The sequence below is a fragment of the Neoarius graeffei genome, chromosome 2, assembly GCF_027579695.1.
Source record: "Neoarius graeffei isolate fNeoGra1 chromosome 2, fNeoGra1.pri, whole genome shotgun sequence".
NCBI lineage: Eukaryota > Metazoa > Chordata > Actinopteri > Siluriformes > Ariidae > Neoarius > Neoarius graeffei.
In genome coordinates this window covers 118465429-118482637 of record NC_083570.1, presented here as the reverse complement: position 1 = coordinate 118482637, position 17209 = coordinate 118465429, and the positions used below count along the sequence as shown (strand labels likewise).

General features: G+C 43.2%; 1 protein-coding gene across 2 annotated transcripts in view; it reads right to left on the bottom strand.

Annotated features, from left to right (window-relative positions):
* Positions 1 to 253: 253 nt before the first annotated feature.
* LOC132882169 (NLR family CARD domain-containing protein 3-like) overlaps positions 254 to 17209 on the bottom strand; it is a 90107-nt gene continuing 73151 nt past the window's right edge. For both annotated transcript variants that reach the window (XM_060915444.1, XM_060915446.1), the window contains 4 exons: positions 8639 to 8833; positions 8061 to 8234; positions 1378 to 1551; positions 254 to 468 (listed from right to left, as the gene is read on the bottom strand). In XM_060915444.1, coding sequence (XP_060771427.1) covers positions 462 to 468; positions 1378 to 1551; positions 8061 to 8234; positions 8639 to 8833 — 550 coding nt within the window. In that variant the 3' untranslated portion in view covers positions 254 to 461. The remainder of the gene's footprint in view (positions 469 to 1377; positions 1552 to 8060; positions 8235 to 8638; positions 8834 to 17209) is intronic.

The window sequence follows — 17209 nt, the reverse complement described above, 5'->3', positions numbered from 1 at the left end:
ACTTCACACAAAGCCCTCACATTATCCCACTGTACTGTATATAAGACTGACTGAATGAAATGTTTGACATTTAATAATAAATGTTTTTGGTATTTTGTAAAAACTGTAGAGTTTCTTTCAGTGTATGTGTGTGTGTGTGTGTGTGTGTGTGTGTACACACACCATTACACTTGAAACACCAAGGAATAATGTACAGCATGCAAATAAGTTCATATATATTTTGATATGAGATATAAATTTATTGAACTGTTGCAGAAATTTAAATACACAAACTAGTTTTATACAATAAAAATAAAAACTATTTATATTTTTATTTCTTTGGAATGGATTTGACTGATAAAATTGTGCAGAGTATTGTAAGCAGTTTCAGGCAGGTCACAAGTTGTTCCTAATAAAGTGCTCATTTCCAACATGGAACTGCAGGAACATGAGAGTCTTCATCACACACACACAGATGTTCATCAAATCCTGAAAAGAAAAGAAAAACATCTGGATTAATCCCCACACACTGGACTGTGGTACTTTATGACCAACAGCATGTAATCATCTCTGCTCCAAGAGAAACATTATTATTATCTCCTGTTTATAATTTAATCCAACATTTATTCAGTCTTCTAGAAGATCTGTGTTCTAACATTTAGCTCCAACAAACGAGAACTTCCACAAGATCTAACAGGAAAGTGAGCAGACGTTTCCCATCACATCACTGCTCTTATCCAATCCCAGGCTTTGGAGCTTTTTAAACAGTAACTCCCACTGCGGTGGGTTTGATCTCTTGTTCTACATGTAGATTTAAGTGCAGACTTTAAGAAGAAGCCGAGGTGAATTTTACAGGAAGGACAGAAGACACGGTGTGGAGGTGGAGAGCAGGAAGGAGTGTCAGAGTGAGTCAAGTGGCTCCTTAAATCACATATTTGTGGCCGTGTGGCATTAAAGAGGATCATTTTACTGAGTTTTGAGGAGAGTTGAGAAGAAAGTGTGCTGCTGATCAGAAACAGGGAAAAGCCGAGATCATCTTATTCAGACAAAAGCAGCAGGATGAAGTCAGAGACAGCAGGGTGTCACAAGGAGACGAGGTGCTCATTTACAATCACTCTCATGCACTCAGACGGGACATTTTGGAGACTCGGACTGACTCCCTGTCTTCTGCTTTCAGATTCATTTTAAATCAATACTTTAATGAACACTAAACAACATTAAAGGTAATTGTGAGAAGGAAAAAACCCACATCTGATTAAACAGAACACAGTGAAAATTTCTAAAACTGGTTTCATTTCATGGCCTGGTCATGTGATCTTTACTGAAATTAAACAAAAATGATAACGAGGTTAAAAGATTTTTCTTCCCCAACATTTACCTAAAAAAGTCATTACTCACCACAGTTCCTGCAGTTTGTAATGTTCATCATCCTTAAGAGCAGAGAGCAGATTCTTTCCTGAGTCTCCGATTTTATTCCCAGACAGATCCAGGTCTCTCAGGTGTGAGGGGTTTGATCTCAGAGCTGAAGCGAGAGCAGCACAGCCTTCATCTGAGACACCACAACCACACAACCTGCAGAGACACAATAACACACACTTCACTGTCTCAGTTTATGATCATCAAGATTCACTTCGTGTCTTTAAATTCGAGGTGTGTGTGTGTGTGTGTGTGTGTGTGTGTGTGTGTGTGTGTGTGTGTGTGAGAGAGAGAGAATATCTCTCCATAATCGTTCAGTCTGTAGAAGAATACCTGATTAGTGTTGGATGGAAATGATTTTCATTGGTTTTGTTAAACAGACTTTCTTTGTAATTTAGAACAGTTTTATTGTTCAGTGTTGTTTCTTCCAGTGGACACATGAACAGAGACTTTAATGAGTTCTAGAGATTTCTGCAGCTGTTCTGCTCTCCTTTGCTTTCTTTTTCTCCTCCTTCAAGTAGTTCTAGAATTTTAGAACCCACTATTGATAAAAATGTAGTATAAGGGTCAATGTATGCAAATTAAAAATAAAAAATTTCCCCATCAAAAGGGTGTATTTGAGCGACAAAACCGAGCTTCTGGGAAGCATTTCCTGAAAATCCCAGTCGGGAGTCACGTGACCGATGACGTAGTAAATTGACCAGGATGGCAGCATCCAGTATAAACACAAGCGAAATGAGTGAATCAGACAGCGATTATTCAGACGAAATTGCGTCTGAAGACGAAAGTGAATCATGTTCCAGTCGAGGTGAGTCGATGCACAACATTTTTTCTACTAAATCAGAGGTCTGGGCCGAAATGTGCGTCGTGATCGGCAGTATATTTGGGGCGAACTGATGGCGTTCAAGCGGCCTTTCCAACAACACGGAAATGACTGCAGCTGTCAAAGTCTGCTTTGTGTGCGTTCGGAGCTTGGGGAGAAGAAAAATGCGGGCCTGAATGGGGACAGTCACGACTGTATCGTAGAAGTGCAAAGCAGGAACTCGTCCAGGGATCGTCTAGTTCTTGTTTAGTTAAAGAACCCTTTAATTGTCCTAAAGGTTCGGGAAGCTCGTTCAAAGCGCGCCTCAAGATTCTCCCATGGACTATAAAAAACACTTTTCCCTTTACACTCACCAGCATAAATATGTGCACTAGCCTTCAACTAGCACCAGTCTGCCCTCGTCCGCTTTACTTGCCGGTTCCACTCAGCGAGATCGTATCCATTATTCTGATCAGGATCAGGGAACTGATGCAGAGATACTCCGTCTTTGTTGGTTTTAGAACAGCTGTACGCGACACACTTTACCATTCTTTAAATTCGTTTCTTAAGACAAGGATTTTTTTAAGATGTTACCTTACACACACGGACTGGCCAGCGGGAGTTTTCCCGGTGGGCCGGTGGTTCAGTGTGGGCCGGCGGAGAAAAAAAAAACCAAACAGTTGCGCGCTGGCCTTTAATATGATAAGCAATGTTAACAGTTTCTTTAAGAAACTGTTAACATTGCTTATTACAGTTGCGCGCTGGCCTTTAATATGATAAGCAATGTTAACAGTTTCTTTAAGAAACTGTTCTTTAAGAAACTGTTAACATTGCTTATCATATTAAAGGCCAGCGTGCAACTGTGTTTGTTTGTTTTTTTCTCCGCCGGCCCACACTGAACCACCGGCCCACCGGGAAAACTCCCGCTACTCCTGATGGCCAGTCCGTGTGTGCCTTGACAGTTTCGGCGATAAACTTCCGCCTTCTTCAAAACAGTCACCAGATGTTGAGTGGTGACGTGCCTTATCAGCTGGTGTTACTCTAAGGAGGCGTGAACGTCCCGCCCAATTTGACAGGTAGTTCACGCCTCCTGCTGTCAGGTACAGCAGGAGGCGTGAACTACCTGTCAAATTGGGCGGGACGTTCACGCCTCCTTAGAGTAACACCAGCTGATAAGGCACGTCACCACTCAACATCTGGTGACTGTTTTGAAGAAGGCGGAAGTTTATCGCCGAAACTGTCAAGGTAACATCTTAAAAAAATCCTTGTCTTAAGAAACGAATTTAAAGAATAGTTTCAATAGGTAGACATAATGAACTTTAACTACACACTTTTATACCATCGTATACAGTGGAAATAATCCGTAGATCCGCGAATTGTCACTCACAGTCACAGTATGTACAGGCAGTGAGCTGTCTAGCTTGTCAATTTACTACGTCATCGGTCACGTGATCGCGGCGCGATGTTTTGCTCGTGGGCTATCGCAGAAAATCCTCTATAAAATCATAACGGATAAACATTTTTGAGTAATTTTTTTTGTAATATACTACAAATATTAGCATTCATCGTTACATGCAAAGGCGATTTTCAAATTCTAGAACTACTTTCAGTATTCCATGCTGTGCTCTTGGAGTGATTTTTGCAGGATGCCTCGATCTTAGGCAGAGGAGCAACAGCACTGAATCTGCTCTGTTTGGAGACAATTTATCTTCCTGTGGACCGAGTCACACACACTCGCTCTTTACAAACGCTGTTTTAGTCACATTTTCCTGCTTCACACATCTCTACAAAATCTCTCTTTAATCAGAGCTCACATGAACAGCTCTTTCCTGAGAAGATCAGACGGTCAGTAATCAGACTGTGTGTGTATTTTATAGAACAGGGTCGGACTCTAATTAGCTTTTGGAGAAGTCGTTAGAGGGTCACACACTTTAAAACGCAGACTGTGAATGTTTACATGGTTTATTCAGGACTGACAAGAACAAGTGCGAGTGTGTTTTCTTTAGACAGAATGGGTTTGTCGACTCTTCTGACTTGGATGAAGATTAGACCATGTTTTATTATTAATGAACACAGAAAACCAGGTCATGTCAAAGGCTTCAAAAACGTTTCTGCAAACACAAGTAGTGAAATATAGATTTTTAAATCACCTGTTATTTAGAAAGAAACATTTTGTGGCTGTTCAAATTGGTGCATTTTAGAGTTTTAATTTCAGAAAAGAATTCTTCTTATTTACAGTTGTGTGTGTGTGTGTGTGTGTGTGTTTTCCCATGGATTGGTGATGTTTGTGAACCTGATGTTAATCATATCTGTAGAATAAAACAGAGCGTAGTGGTCGTGCCCTGTGATCTCTCACACACACACCTACTGATCCTGTTCTCCACTTTAGCTCTGGGTTACTGTATGAATGGAACGGAGTCAGTGGGTTTACTCACAGACAGTCTGTATTTATGACTAAATGTGGAATAGGAGATAATTTTAGTGAAAGCACTACTGAGGAAAACTGCATGGGTTTAATCCTGCTGATCCACTGAGCTGCTTCTGTAACGTAGATCTGGCAACCCTGTTCAGAGCAGCGAGATGGAGACGTCCTGAGAGAATATTTACTACTTTATCCTTTTATTACTATATTACTAGGGGCCCATGGAGAAAGACTGTAGGAACCATATTGGTTTTCTTATAATAATAATAATAATAATAATAATAATAATAATAATCTCCTAAAAGTATGTGGACAGAAAACTGTAACTCACACAGGCATCAAACTTGGTTTATCGGGGCCTTTCACATGGCATAATCCTAACTGTGGATTTGTTTATGTGGCCATGTTTAAGCTTTGTGTTTGACGACCGGCACAAGTGTACACGAGTGATTGTGAGCCCAATTCAGTAAACATCTACAGATAAACTTATAGAAGTTACACAGCGAAATTTCTCCTCTGCATTTAACACCCATCTGAAGCAGTGAACACATGCACACAAGTGAACAATCAGCGAGCGCGCACACAAGTGCGCAGGAAAAAAAATTATGGGTAAATTAAGAAAGAAAGCACAACTTTATTCATCACACCATGCTAACAGTGCCCGGGGAGCAGTTGGGAGTTCAGTGCCTCGCTCAAGGCCGTCCCATATTAACCTAACCCCGTGTCTTTGGGGGAAACTGGAGCACCCAGAGGAAACCCACGCAGAACATGCAAACTCCACACAGAAAGGCCCCCGCCGGCCACTGGGCTCGAGCCCACAACCTTCTTGCTGTGAGGCAACCGTGCTAACCACTACACCACCATGCCGATTATATGGCTCTGTGATGTCTGCATATTTCAGCTTTTGGATGGAGCGCAATCTGCTGGTAGAATCTAAATGTTTGATCATTTCAGAGAGATAGTACTGACTGCAGTCGTCTCGATTTTCATTATTAACCATCACGTTTTGTCCACAGGGGGCGCTAAAACTGAAATATTGTAATATCTTAAAGGTAGACTGCCTTTAGCCACATGGCCCTAAATTCTCCGCAATTTTTTCCTGCTTCACCATGACCCAACTCAAGATACTACGTCATGCATCACGTGGTGGGCTTTCCCAATTCACGCAAGGCATTGTGGGATACAAATTTGAAATAGGAGAGAACTAGATAGAACTCGACGCCAACGGCATCGATGGGGATGCCTCCGCCCGACTACACGCCTTATTAAGTTGTGATTTGGGGATGGACCTCACAGCAATCTTGACCTGGTGAAATTACTTGTATTAGCCTTGGAGATATTGTGTTCACAAGGTTTTCGGACAGACATTTGACCTCACAGTGACCTTGACCTTAGACCTTTTGATCTCAAAATCTAAATCAGTTCATGTTTGTCCCAAAGCGCACAAATGGTGAAAGTTTGGTGAAATTCCTTTCATTAGCCTTTGAGATATCGCGTTCACAAGGTTTCGGGCCGGACGCACGCACGGACGGACAGACGGACAACCCGAAAACATAATGCCTCCTGCACCTTATGGTGGCGGACGCATAAAAATGGAGGGCGTGAGTGTGCGAATGAAACGTGAAAGACTGACTACAGTAACGGAAAGCAAGAAGAAAAGACATTATGTTATATACGAAGGAAAGGAAACGCAGGACCAAACGAATAAATATCTGTGCTCAGCGAGCACCTTGGTGTGATCAGCTGTTTGTTTCGTGACAGAATGATGGAACTGTCAGTGCACGCTCAAAGGTAAACCTGCAGATGGCAGTAATGCAACACTGTGGATGCCAGCTGCCGTAAAACCCAAAAGAAGAAGAAGGTGGTAAACCTGCGCATGCACACACGGACTTCCTCTGTCTGCTTGACTGCACAAAGCGAGCGATTTCATGCATATTATTTGCTTTAATCCCCTCAAATTAAATAACTTCCCAGCCACAGAATGGCCTGATATTTTGTGAGAAATTACAGAAATAAACAGATATCACAATGAGCACATTTCAGAGGGAACTAAATTTCACCGATTTTATGAAATCGAAAGGCCATCTCTCTTTAAGAACATTTTAAGTAAGAAATTTTAAATCGGGTGTGGTCTTACTTGGCCTCTTATTGCTTGGACCCCGATGATCGCTGCTTGTGACGATATTTATTACTCATCTCATCTCATTATCTGTAGCTGCTTTATCCTGTTCTACAGGGTCGCAGGCAAGCTGGAGCCTATCCCAGCTGACTACGGGCGAAAGGCGGGGTACACCCTGGACAAGTCGCCAGGTCATCACAGGGCTGACACATAGACACAGACAACCATTCACACTCACATTCACACCTATGGTCAATTTAGAGTCACCAGTTAACCTAACCTGCATGTCTTTGGACTGTGGGGGAAAACGGAGCACCCGGAGGAAACCCACGCGGACACAGGGAGAACATGCAAACCCCGCACAGAAAGGCCCTCGCCGGCCACGGGGCTCGAACCCGGACCTTCTTGCTGTGAGGCGACAGCGCTAACCACTACACCACCATGCCACCCTATATTTATTACTATATTACATTATTTGAATTATTCAAAAATCAACAGAAAGAGGGTTACTATGGTCGACTCCATTTATTTTATTTAAAAGCCAATTTTTTTTCATCAATTCTATGGCATTAACGTCTCATTTTAGTTTTCAAATTTTATATTCCGGGCGGCATGGTGGTGTAGTGGTTAGCGCTGTCGCCTCACAGCAAGAAGGTCCTGGGTTCGAGCCCCGGGGCCGGCGAGGGCCTTTCTGTGCGGAGTTTGCATGTTCTCCCCGTGTCCGCGTGGGTTTCCTCCGGGTGCTCCGGTTTCCCCCACAGTCCAAAGACATGCAGGTTAGGTTAACTGGTGACTCTAAATTGACCGTAGGTGTGAATGTGAGTGTGAATGGTTGTCTGTGTCTATGTGTCAGCCCTGTGATGACCTGGCGACTTGTCCAGGGTGTACCCCGCCTCTCGCACGTAGTCAGTTGGGATAGGCTTGCCTGCGACCCTGTAGAAGGATAAAGCGGCTAGAGGAGATGAGATGAGATGAATTTTATATTCCCGAGATCATTTCCACCATGTCACTGCTGCTCACACAGAGGGCAGTTAGTTTGTGTCTCAGGTGCAGTTTGTGGGATTCGTTACAGTGTTGTAGTAAATTTCACAGTGAGTTCAGACACATCGCAGTCGGATCAAGTCCCGTTTTGTACTGCAGCTTCTCACATATGTCCATCTGACCCAAAGACTCTGTGACAAATCATCAGTGTGCAGTGAACAGAAACAATCTTCCTCCTCAGGACACTGATGATGAAGCTAAAACCTCTGCTTCAGTCTCACTATTAGAGAATGGGTCTTACTGAGGAGCAGGTCATGTGACTCTCAGAGAGATGATCTTACCCCAGTATCTCCAGTTTACAGTGAGGATTCTCCAGTACAGCAGAGAGACGCTTCACTCCTGAGTCTCCCAGATTATTACCTGTCAGATCCAGTTCTCTCAGGTGTGAGGGGTTTGATCTCAGAGCTGAACTCAGAGCAGCACAGCCTTCATCTGAGACACCACACCGCTCCAACCTGCAGAGACACAATGACACACACTTCATCAACAGATTTTCATCTTGGTTTAATACTGACTTTAAAGATGATGTGTCTGATGATGGACTGTCTCCCTTCTCTTGTCCAGTCACAAGATATTATTAACTCTGACCAATTATGAAAGCTATTTTTGATTATTCTTGACATCGAGTCTACAAGAGGTGTAAAGGTTTTACTGGTTTAAGGAAAAAAAGAAAAAGGAAACCTGGCTCATCTGTGTTTAACTGTATTTTTATCCCCATGTATCAAATTCTTAGTGTGTTTAATTAGTGCTTTAATGCAGAAGTGATGATTTTAATGAGGAATATATTTGTTCTGCATGTTGTACTGTAACAGTCAAATTCAACTGAAAATCAATAATGTACACAAACAGATGATCTTACACCAGGTTCTCCACTTTACAGTGAGGATTCTCCAGTACAGCGCAGAGACGCTTCACTCCTGAGTCTTCTAGTTTATTTCTAGACAGATCCAGTGTCCTCACAGTCAGATGCAGTTCTCTCAGATTGGAGGTTTCTGAGTTGAGCGCTGAGACCAGAGCTTCAGCGCTGCTCCATTCAATTATATCACAACTGATACTGAAGGAAATAAAATAAAACATAATAAACTCACCCAAATGATCAAAGTCAGGTTGAGATGAAGCAGGCAGAGTTAGAGGCAGAGTCATATTTATCTGAACAGCTCAGACATTGGATTTGTTCTCTAATTAGTGAGCTACTGAAATGATCACCAGCCCCGTGCTGAAGGGGTTTTATGGAGCGACTCATGATGAGCTCGTTGGATAGCAGTGTTTGTGTGTGTTGCCAGGTGCTCCTTATTTGTTCCTGGTGCCAGTGATTTACAGACTGGACATGTTCTTCCCCTTACACTCTGTGTGTTGTGTCTCCCTGTCTGACTTTCCCTGTGTGTGTGTGGGGGGTAAAGACCTCTCCCAGAAAAGGACACTGAAGTTTGAGACAGAGCTTTTTGTTTCAGAGACAAATAAACACACCAAAGAGCGACAGCATGAAAAAGAATAAAAGCTGTGAGAAGGTCAACACAACAAAAAAGTTACAATTTATAAAAGCTGTCAGGACATTACAACAACAACAGAATAATTAGCACGGAATAAATTTATATTAGGCCAAGCAAAAAATTAAAAATAATAAATTGTGTTTTCTGTCACGGGGTGGCACGGTGGTGTAGTGGTTAGCACTGTCACCTCACAGCAAGAAGATTGTGGGTTTGAGCCCAGTGGCTGACGGGGCCTTTTCAGTGTGGAGTTTGCGTGTTCTCCCCGTGTCTGTGTGGGTTTCCTCCGGGTGCTCCGGTTTCCCCCACAGTCCAAAGACATGCAGGTTCGGATAACTGGTGGCTCTAAATTGACCATAGGTGTGAATGTGAGTGTGAATGGTTGTGTGTCTCTGGCTACGTTTACATTACGTCGAATCAGCGGATCATCAGATTAATGTTCTTAAAATGATTCGCGTTTACACTAAAACCGTTAGCCGTGCACACAGCAACACCAATACGCGGATACGCTCGGCTCCGCAGGCATCCTGCGCTCCAAATCACTCCGCCCTGAACAGCGAGTGCCCTCTGGAGGGTGTGCACTCCGGCCCTGCGCAGCTCACAGAGCGCGCGAGTGAAGTGAACAAGCCACGATTCGGGACTGAGCCGCTGTGTGTGAGATCCCAGCGCATATCACTTATTACTTGCAAGTGGAAGGATGGCAAGCCTAAAGACAATCATAACTACACAATGGGCAGTATTTGCATCAGTATTTGCAGTATTTTCATACTTTTATACTCTTTAATGAAAGGTGATACAAGGCGGAAGTCTGCGCCGTTTTTCAGCAGTCGCGTCACATGACCAACGCCAGCGAATCAGGAAGGTGGATGTCACAGTGACGTTGTCCAATGAGACGCCAGCTAGAGCTCAGCACAGCGTATTCGCGTATTCTCAATGTTTACACAGCACCGGAGCTGATACGATCTAGATTGAATACGTGGACGCTGGCGGATTCCCGTTTCCCCGCTTTTTCAGGGGGGTTAATGTAAACGGACAGTGCATCCGCGAAGAAAACGAGACAGATACGGTCTAGTGTAAACGTAGCCTCTGTGTGTCAGTCCTGCGATGATCTGGCGACTTGTCCAGGGTGAACCCTGCCTCTCACCTATAGTCAGCTAGGATAGGCTCCAGCCCGCCCGCGACCCTGCACAGGATAAGCGGTTACGGATAATGGATGGATGGATAATGGAATGGTTTTCTGTCACAACCTCAAAAAATTCAGGGTACGATGATCAGATTTTTTTACTTTTCTTTAAGAACCGTATTAAATTGGTACATACAAAATTTGGTGTGACTAACTATCAACTGAGTTATGATGGAAATTTATTATAATTATATGCATGATTGTAGGATTTCATGAAAATAAAATTAATACTTTTTGAGGTGTTTTTCTTCTTTGTTCATACACCACCGCCCAATGTTTAATCCCACAAATGCAACATCAACACTTCATAATGTTCTGCTTTATCAGTTCCACAATGAATGCATGAGCATGAAGATGTGTTGATAACAGTAGCTGTCATAAGACAGATTGGAGTTGACAGATTGTGGGCTGTCATAAAGTTATTGTAATTTAAGCATGTGTGAGTAAAGCGACACTGACTGTTAACTGATCGTATGAGAGTCTTATTTAACTATTAAAACAACAATACGTGGTACCAGGATTAACAGAACGCACCATAAGGACATACTGTTACGATGGACGGAATCAAGCCGCCTGTTGCTCTCCAACTGGACGGGAACGCGGATGCAAATTGGCGCAAATTCAAGCAACAGTTTCTCCTCTACATGGCAGAGATTGGAGCCTCAACTAAACCTGATGCACGTAAAGTAGCTTTGCTGCTAACAGTGGCTGGCCCCCAGGCTATTGAGGTGTAGAACACATTCACATTTGAGGCAGAGGATGACAAAAATGACCTGAATAAGGTGCTGAAGCTCTTTGATGACTACTGCACGCCTCGAAAAAATGAGGTTTATGAGAGATATGTGTTTTGCTCCCGCATGCAAAAACTGGGAGAGTCCTTTGATACCTTTTTGACTGATCTGAAAATGAAAGCACAAACGTGCAACTTTGGACGACTTAAAGATTCAATGATCCGCGATCAAATCGTTTCTGGAATATGTGACAAGAGAGTATGAGGAAAACTGCTGAGGGACAGGGACCTAACTTTGGATAGAGCAGTGAACCTTTGTCATGCTAGTGAACTGTCTGCCATGCACGCGAAGGCGTTTGGAGAAAATAGCGCCATGGTAACAAGCACGCTGGGACTGGACACCTTGTCAGTGGACGTTATAAACAAGGAGGACACTAGAGGGCGTGTGGAGCCGAGGAATACAGCGCCGTATGACTGCAGAAGGTGCGGCAAGACACACGCAGCCCGGCAATGTCCAGCATATGGAAAGAACTGTGCAAAATGTGTTTTTGGGAGGAAAAATCTGAAGGAAGAAAGGCTGTCAATGCAATTGAAAAGGAAGAGACTTTGTTTATTGGAACGGTGCAATGTGAATCACAACAGGTCAGAGATGAGGCAAATGAAGTGCACACTGTGGGGCCTCAGAGTGAAACATGAGGAGCTCCTGTGCTTGGAAAGAGCACCATAGTTCCTTTGAAGCTAGACACAGGGGCTAAGGCAAACCTAATAAGCTGGAGTGATGCACAAAATCTCAAAGGAAGACCAAAAATGCATCACAAAATGCTGGCTTTGACAGCATATAATGGACAAAGTATTGAGACAAAAGGGACTTGGAGGCTCCGGGTTAAGGGTAAGGATCGTGTTCACCAGCTGATGTTGGTTGTGGTGCCTGATGGACATGAGTCACTATTGGGAGATGAGGCATGTGTGGATTTGATAAAACGAGTTTAGACCATCAACAAAATGGCATACGAGCAACACAATACAAACTTGACACATGAGGCTATAGTACACAAATATGTCTGAAGATTCTCAGTCATCCAGGTCATAGTAAACTGTGGGTGGTAAAAGAGAGCAACTGGACTTGCTTGAAGATTCTTGAAGACATTTCACCTCTCATCCAAAAGGCTTCTTCAGTTCTGTCTGTCTAATAGGGAGTATCAGGTATTTATCCTCTCATGGATGAAAAGCAATCCTAAGGTGTTGTTGAGTCATCCTGTTGGTGTGGGTCACTGGGGGCTGGGTGTGAACGGCCTCGAGAGTCATTGGAGTGATCAATGGATTGCTGGTTCTCTCTGTCCTCCTGTGAGTCACTGAAAACAGCTGGGTTTTGGTGTGCATTCAGTTGTCTGGGAAGTGTGCCAAGGACTGTATTGTAGGTGGCTGATAAATTATGTCTTAGACCCCCACCTCTGTTCAGTGATGGCCGTAACGGATAAATACCTGATAAATACCTGAGAGGATAAATACCTGATACTCCCTATTAGTCAGACAGAACTGAAGAAGCCTTTCGGATGAGAGGTGAAACGTCTTCAAGAATCTTCAAGCAAGTCCAGTTGCTCTCTTTCACCACCCACAGATTACACAAATATGCTGATGTATTTCAGGGTTTCGGTGCACTGACCTTTACACACTCCATCAAACTAAGGCTACATCCACACGACAACGGCAACGAGATGTTATTTAAAAATATATCGCGTCCAAATGGGCAACGATCAATAAAATATCAGGTCCATATGGCAACGCAACGCTTGCTGAAAATGATGCAATACACATGCCACACCTCTAGGGGTGCTGTAAGACGCTCCCTTCGGAGACACCAGAACAATAGAAGAAGTAAGGACGCATGCGCATAAACTATTATGCGCGAGACTTCATATTAGCCACAAAGTCAGGAAAATCTGTTCGTAAAATTACATTATAATGACCAAATACAATGAAAAGTATTTTTCCAGTCTCACCTGTGAAAGGTAATCCCATGTGATCTCGTTTGGACGACAAACCTGTTGGTACAGTTAAACGCAGCTAATCTTTATTCTCCGCTTTGACCTATCCAATATGGCGGGAAGGATGACGTATGATTCTACGCGGAAGGCGGTGTCTTTAATGGTCCGGAATAAATTGAATGCTACACATTGATGGATTAATTTGTTGTTTCTCACCTATGAAAGGTAATCCCATGTGATCTCGTTTGGACGGTAAACCTGTTGGTACAGTTAAACGCAGCATATGAATCTTTATTCTCCGCTTTGACCTATCCAATATGGCGGCGAGGATGACGTATGATTCTACGCGGAAGGCGGCGTCTTTAATCGTCCGGAATAAATTGAATGCTACACGTTGATGGATTAATTTGCTCTTCTACACCCTTTTTGAGGAATGTATTGTAGGACTTAAACCAACATCTGAAGAGGTGAGATCGCTCCTTTTTTTTCCCTATTTTTGCTGGCGGGATTGACTTTGCCCTAAGGGCAGAGTCTCTCTCTCTCTCTCTCTCTCTCTCTCTCACTTTGCACCATTACACAATAAATATTCACAGTGAAAATATTTTGTAAGTGTGTTTCATGAACCAAGTTATAGGATTTGTTGACAACTCGCATCGAGTTCATTACACTTCTACCCGGCGTGAAGCACTCACAGTCATGTGGTTGTGACGTCATCGTAAACAAATCCGTTCTACTCATCCAGATGACTTCACAACGGCAACATTGACAGATCTTTCCACTCTGGAACCCATTCTCAAAAAGATTGCGTTTTGGGCACCCAAAACGCCGGTGCCGTGTGGACGCCAGGCCTAAATGATAAGCAATTGTATCGGAGTCACCTGAATCCGTTGCCGTGTGGACAGGGCCTAAGAGAGGATGCACAACCTGTGATTCATGCACCCAGAAGAGTTCCAGTGGCTCTCCAGGACAAATTAAAGGCAGAACTAGACCGCATGGGGGGTCTGGGTGTCATAAAGAGGGTCGAAGAGCCCACTGACTGGGTAAATTCCACGGTCTGTGTTAAATCAAAGAAAAATGACAAATTGCGTGTTTGTATGGACCTGAAGGATCTGAAAGCCGAATGTCAAAAGAGAACGCCATCAGATTCCAAAAAGGGAAGAAATCATAAGTGAAATGACAGGAGCAAGGCACTTTTCAAAAATGGATGCCTCACATGGATTCTGGCAGCTGAGGATTGATGAACAGAGCACTAAGCGGTGCGCTTTTAACACTCCCTTCGGGAGGTACTCATATATGGGGCGGCCTTTTGGTATCGGCTCGGCCCCAGAAATTTTTCACAGAGTGATGGAGCAAATCATCGAAGGCCAAATGGGGTGCACGTTTATGTAGATGATCTGGTCATGTGGGGCTCCACACAGAAGGAGCATGACACCAGACTAGAGAAAACCCTGGGGCGAATACAGGAATATGGACTCAAACTGAACACAGACAAATGTGAGTTCAGGGTCAATGAGATTAGGTTCCGAGGGGACAAGATCTCAGCGGAAGTGATCCAACCAGACAAGGAAAAGGTAAATGCAATAGAGGAAATGGAAAGACCTAAGGACAGAAACGGGGTGCAGTGGGCCCTAGGTATGTTTAACTACCTGGGGAAATTCATACCGAATCTAGCTGGGAGGACTGCTAATCTACAAAAGCTGTTTCACCAAGAGACAGAGTTCCAATGGGGACATGAACATGAGACAGAATGGAAGGAACTGCTACGTCTTTGAACAAGTGAACCTCTACGAAAATTTTTCTGCCCTGAAAAGAGAACAAAGGTGTCTACAGATGCCTCCAAGGATGGGTAAGGGGCTGTACTTCTTCAGGAACATGAAGGAGAACAGCAGCCAGTGGCGTATGTGTTGCGTTCCATGACGGCTGCAGAGTGCAGATATGCACAAATCGAAAAGGAGTGTCTTGGGTTGGCTTTTGGGTGTGAAAAATTTCATACTTATGTCTATGGACCTCCTAAGATTATCTTGGAACCAGATCATAAGCCACTGCTCGGGATCGTAAAGAAAAACCTGTGTGACACGTCACCCCAGATACAGCGTCTGATGATGAGACTGCAGCGCTATGATAATGAGCTCACATAATTGCCAGGGACACAGATGATCATAGCAGATACACTGCCCAGGGCTGCACGATGGGTCACACATGACAAGCAGTTAGAAGATGATGTGGCTCTCCATGTGGATATGGTCTATGCATCCTTGCCAGCCACACAGAAACAGCTACCAAAGATCACCTCTGAGACATTGAAGGACCCCACTCTGAGTAGTGATGAGAAATCTCAGAGAGGGATGGAGAAGGGGCTCATGTAAACAATATCATCACGTTCAGTCTGAGCTCTCTGTGGTGGATGGACTTCTGCTTAAGTGTGACAGGATTGTGATTCCCACATCTAGGAGACGTGAAATGCTCACAAGGATATACGAGGGACATCTGGGTGCAGAAAAGTTAAAAAGAAGAGCACGTGAGGCTCTTTACTGGGCAAACATGGACTCTGATATCGATCAGTTCATCAGCGAGTGTGCTACATGTCAGGAGTATCACTATAAGCAAAGGAACCCCTCATTAACACAGAACTCCCATCACAACCGTGGGAAAAGGTAGGAACTGATCTATTTCACCATGAGGGCAAAGATTATTTGTTAGTTATAGATTACTATTCAAATTATCCAGAAACATCTCTCTTGTCCAGTACCACATCAAAAGCTGGGAGAACTCAACTGAAGTCAATCTTTTCCAGGCAGGGCATCCCTCTAACTCTGGTTTCTGAGAATGGTCCTCCCTTTGCCAGTAATGACTTTCAGGCATTTGCTGCAGAGCAGAGGTGGACAGTAATGAAGTACATTTACTTGAGTTCTGTACTGAAGTCCACTTTTTGAGTATCTGTACTTTACTTGAGTGATTTTTTTTAAAACTTATGACTTTAACTTCACTACATTTGAAAGACAAATATCGTACTTTTCACTCCACTACATTTCTATCAAGGTCCTCGTTACTCGTTACTATGAAGCAGCTTAGAAAGTGGATGTTTTTTCCTTTCCCGTGATTGTTTTTTCACAGGTGACACTCAAACAGCCGATCAGTAATCACTAGGGTCACGTGACGTTCATAGACTATAAAATCAATTATTTCTCTGCAGCATTATTTAAACACAATCAGTTGATGGCAGAATGGAAGGAGGCGGTTCTTCTGGGGAACGCACAAACCCATGTTTCAGTTTTCTGTATGGATTAAAGAGTTGTTTTGTTTTAAATGTTTGCTTTGTTTGCCTAAAACAAACCACATCACGGCCTACAAAAACCCACTGTCTGACCTGCAGAAGCATATTGAGGTCTGTAAGCGTTTTATTCCAAGAGAAAGCTTGCAGTGAAGTTGTCTGTGCTTTTAGAGCTAGCGATAATGTTGCAATAGCTATGCAGTCTGGTTAGTCAAATGACTATGGATTTACCCGCCAAGTTGCTGTAGCCTTGTCCATGGCTAATGTTAACACATAGCTAGTTAACTTGGACATTGTTCGTTAGCATGTAAAAACGGAGTTATGTTATGTTAGCTACCCAATATGATTTCGAGTTTGAAAAGAGTTCGCTAGCATGTCAGGTGGAGCTTCACTGACTAGCTAGCTTAACGTTAAACCACCATGATGCACAGCATGTGTTAATTTTGTGAATCCGGTAGGTTCCTTCAGAGGCATTCAGTACTGTAAGCATTGTGGCAATAATACAATGATGCATCGACAGAAAATGTACTTTTAATACTTAAGTATTTTTATAAACAAGTACTTCACTACTTTAACTTATATAAAAATTGACTGGAGAACTTTCACTTGTATCAGAGTCGCATTTGACCAGCGAGATCTGTACTTTGACAAAGCAGATATGCAGAGCCATGGCCTCACTTTCATTTATAAACACCTTGAAACCTCAAGAATGGCTTAGGAATAGTTTTAAGCATTAACAATAAATCTAATATAGTAATTTTTACGATTAAAGTG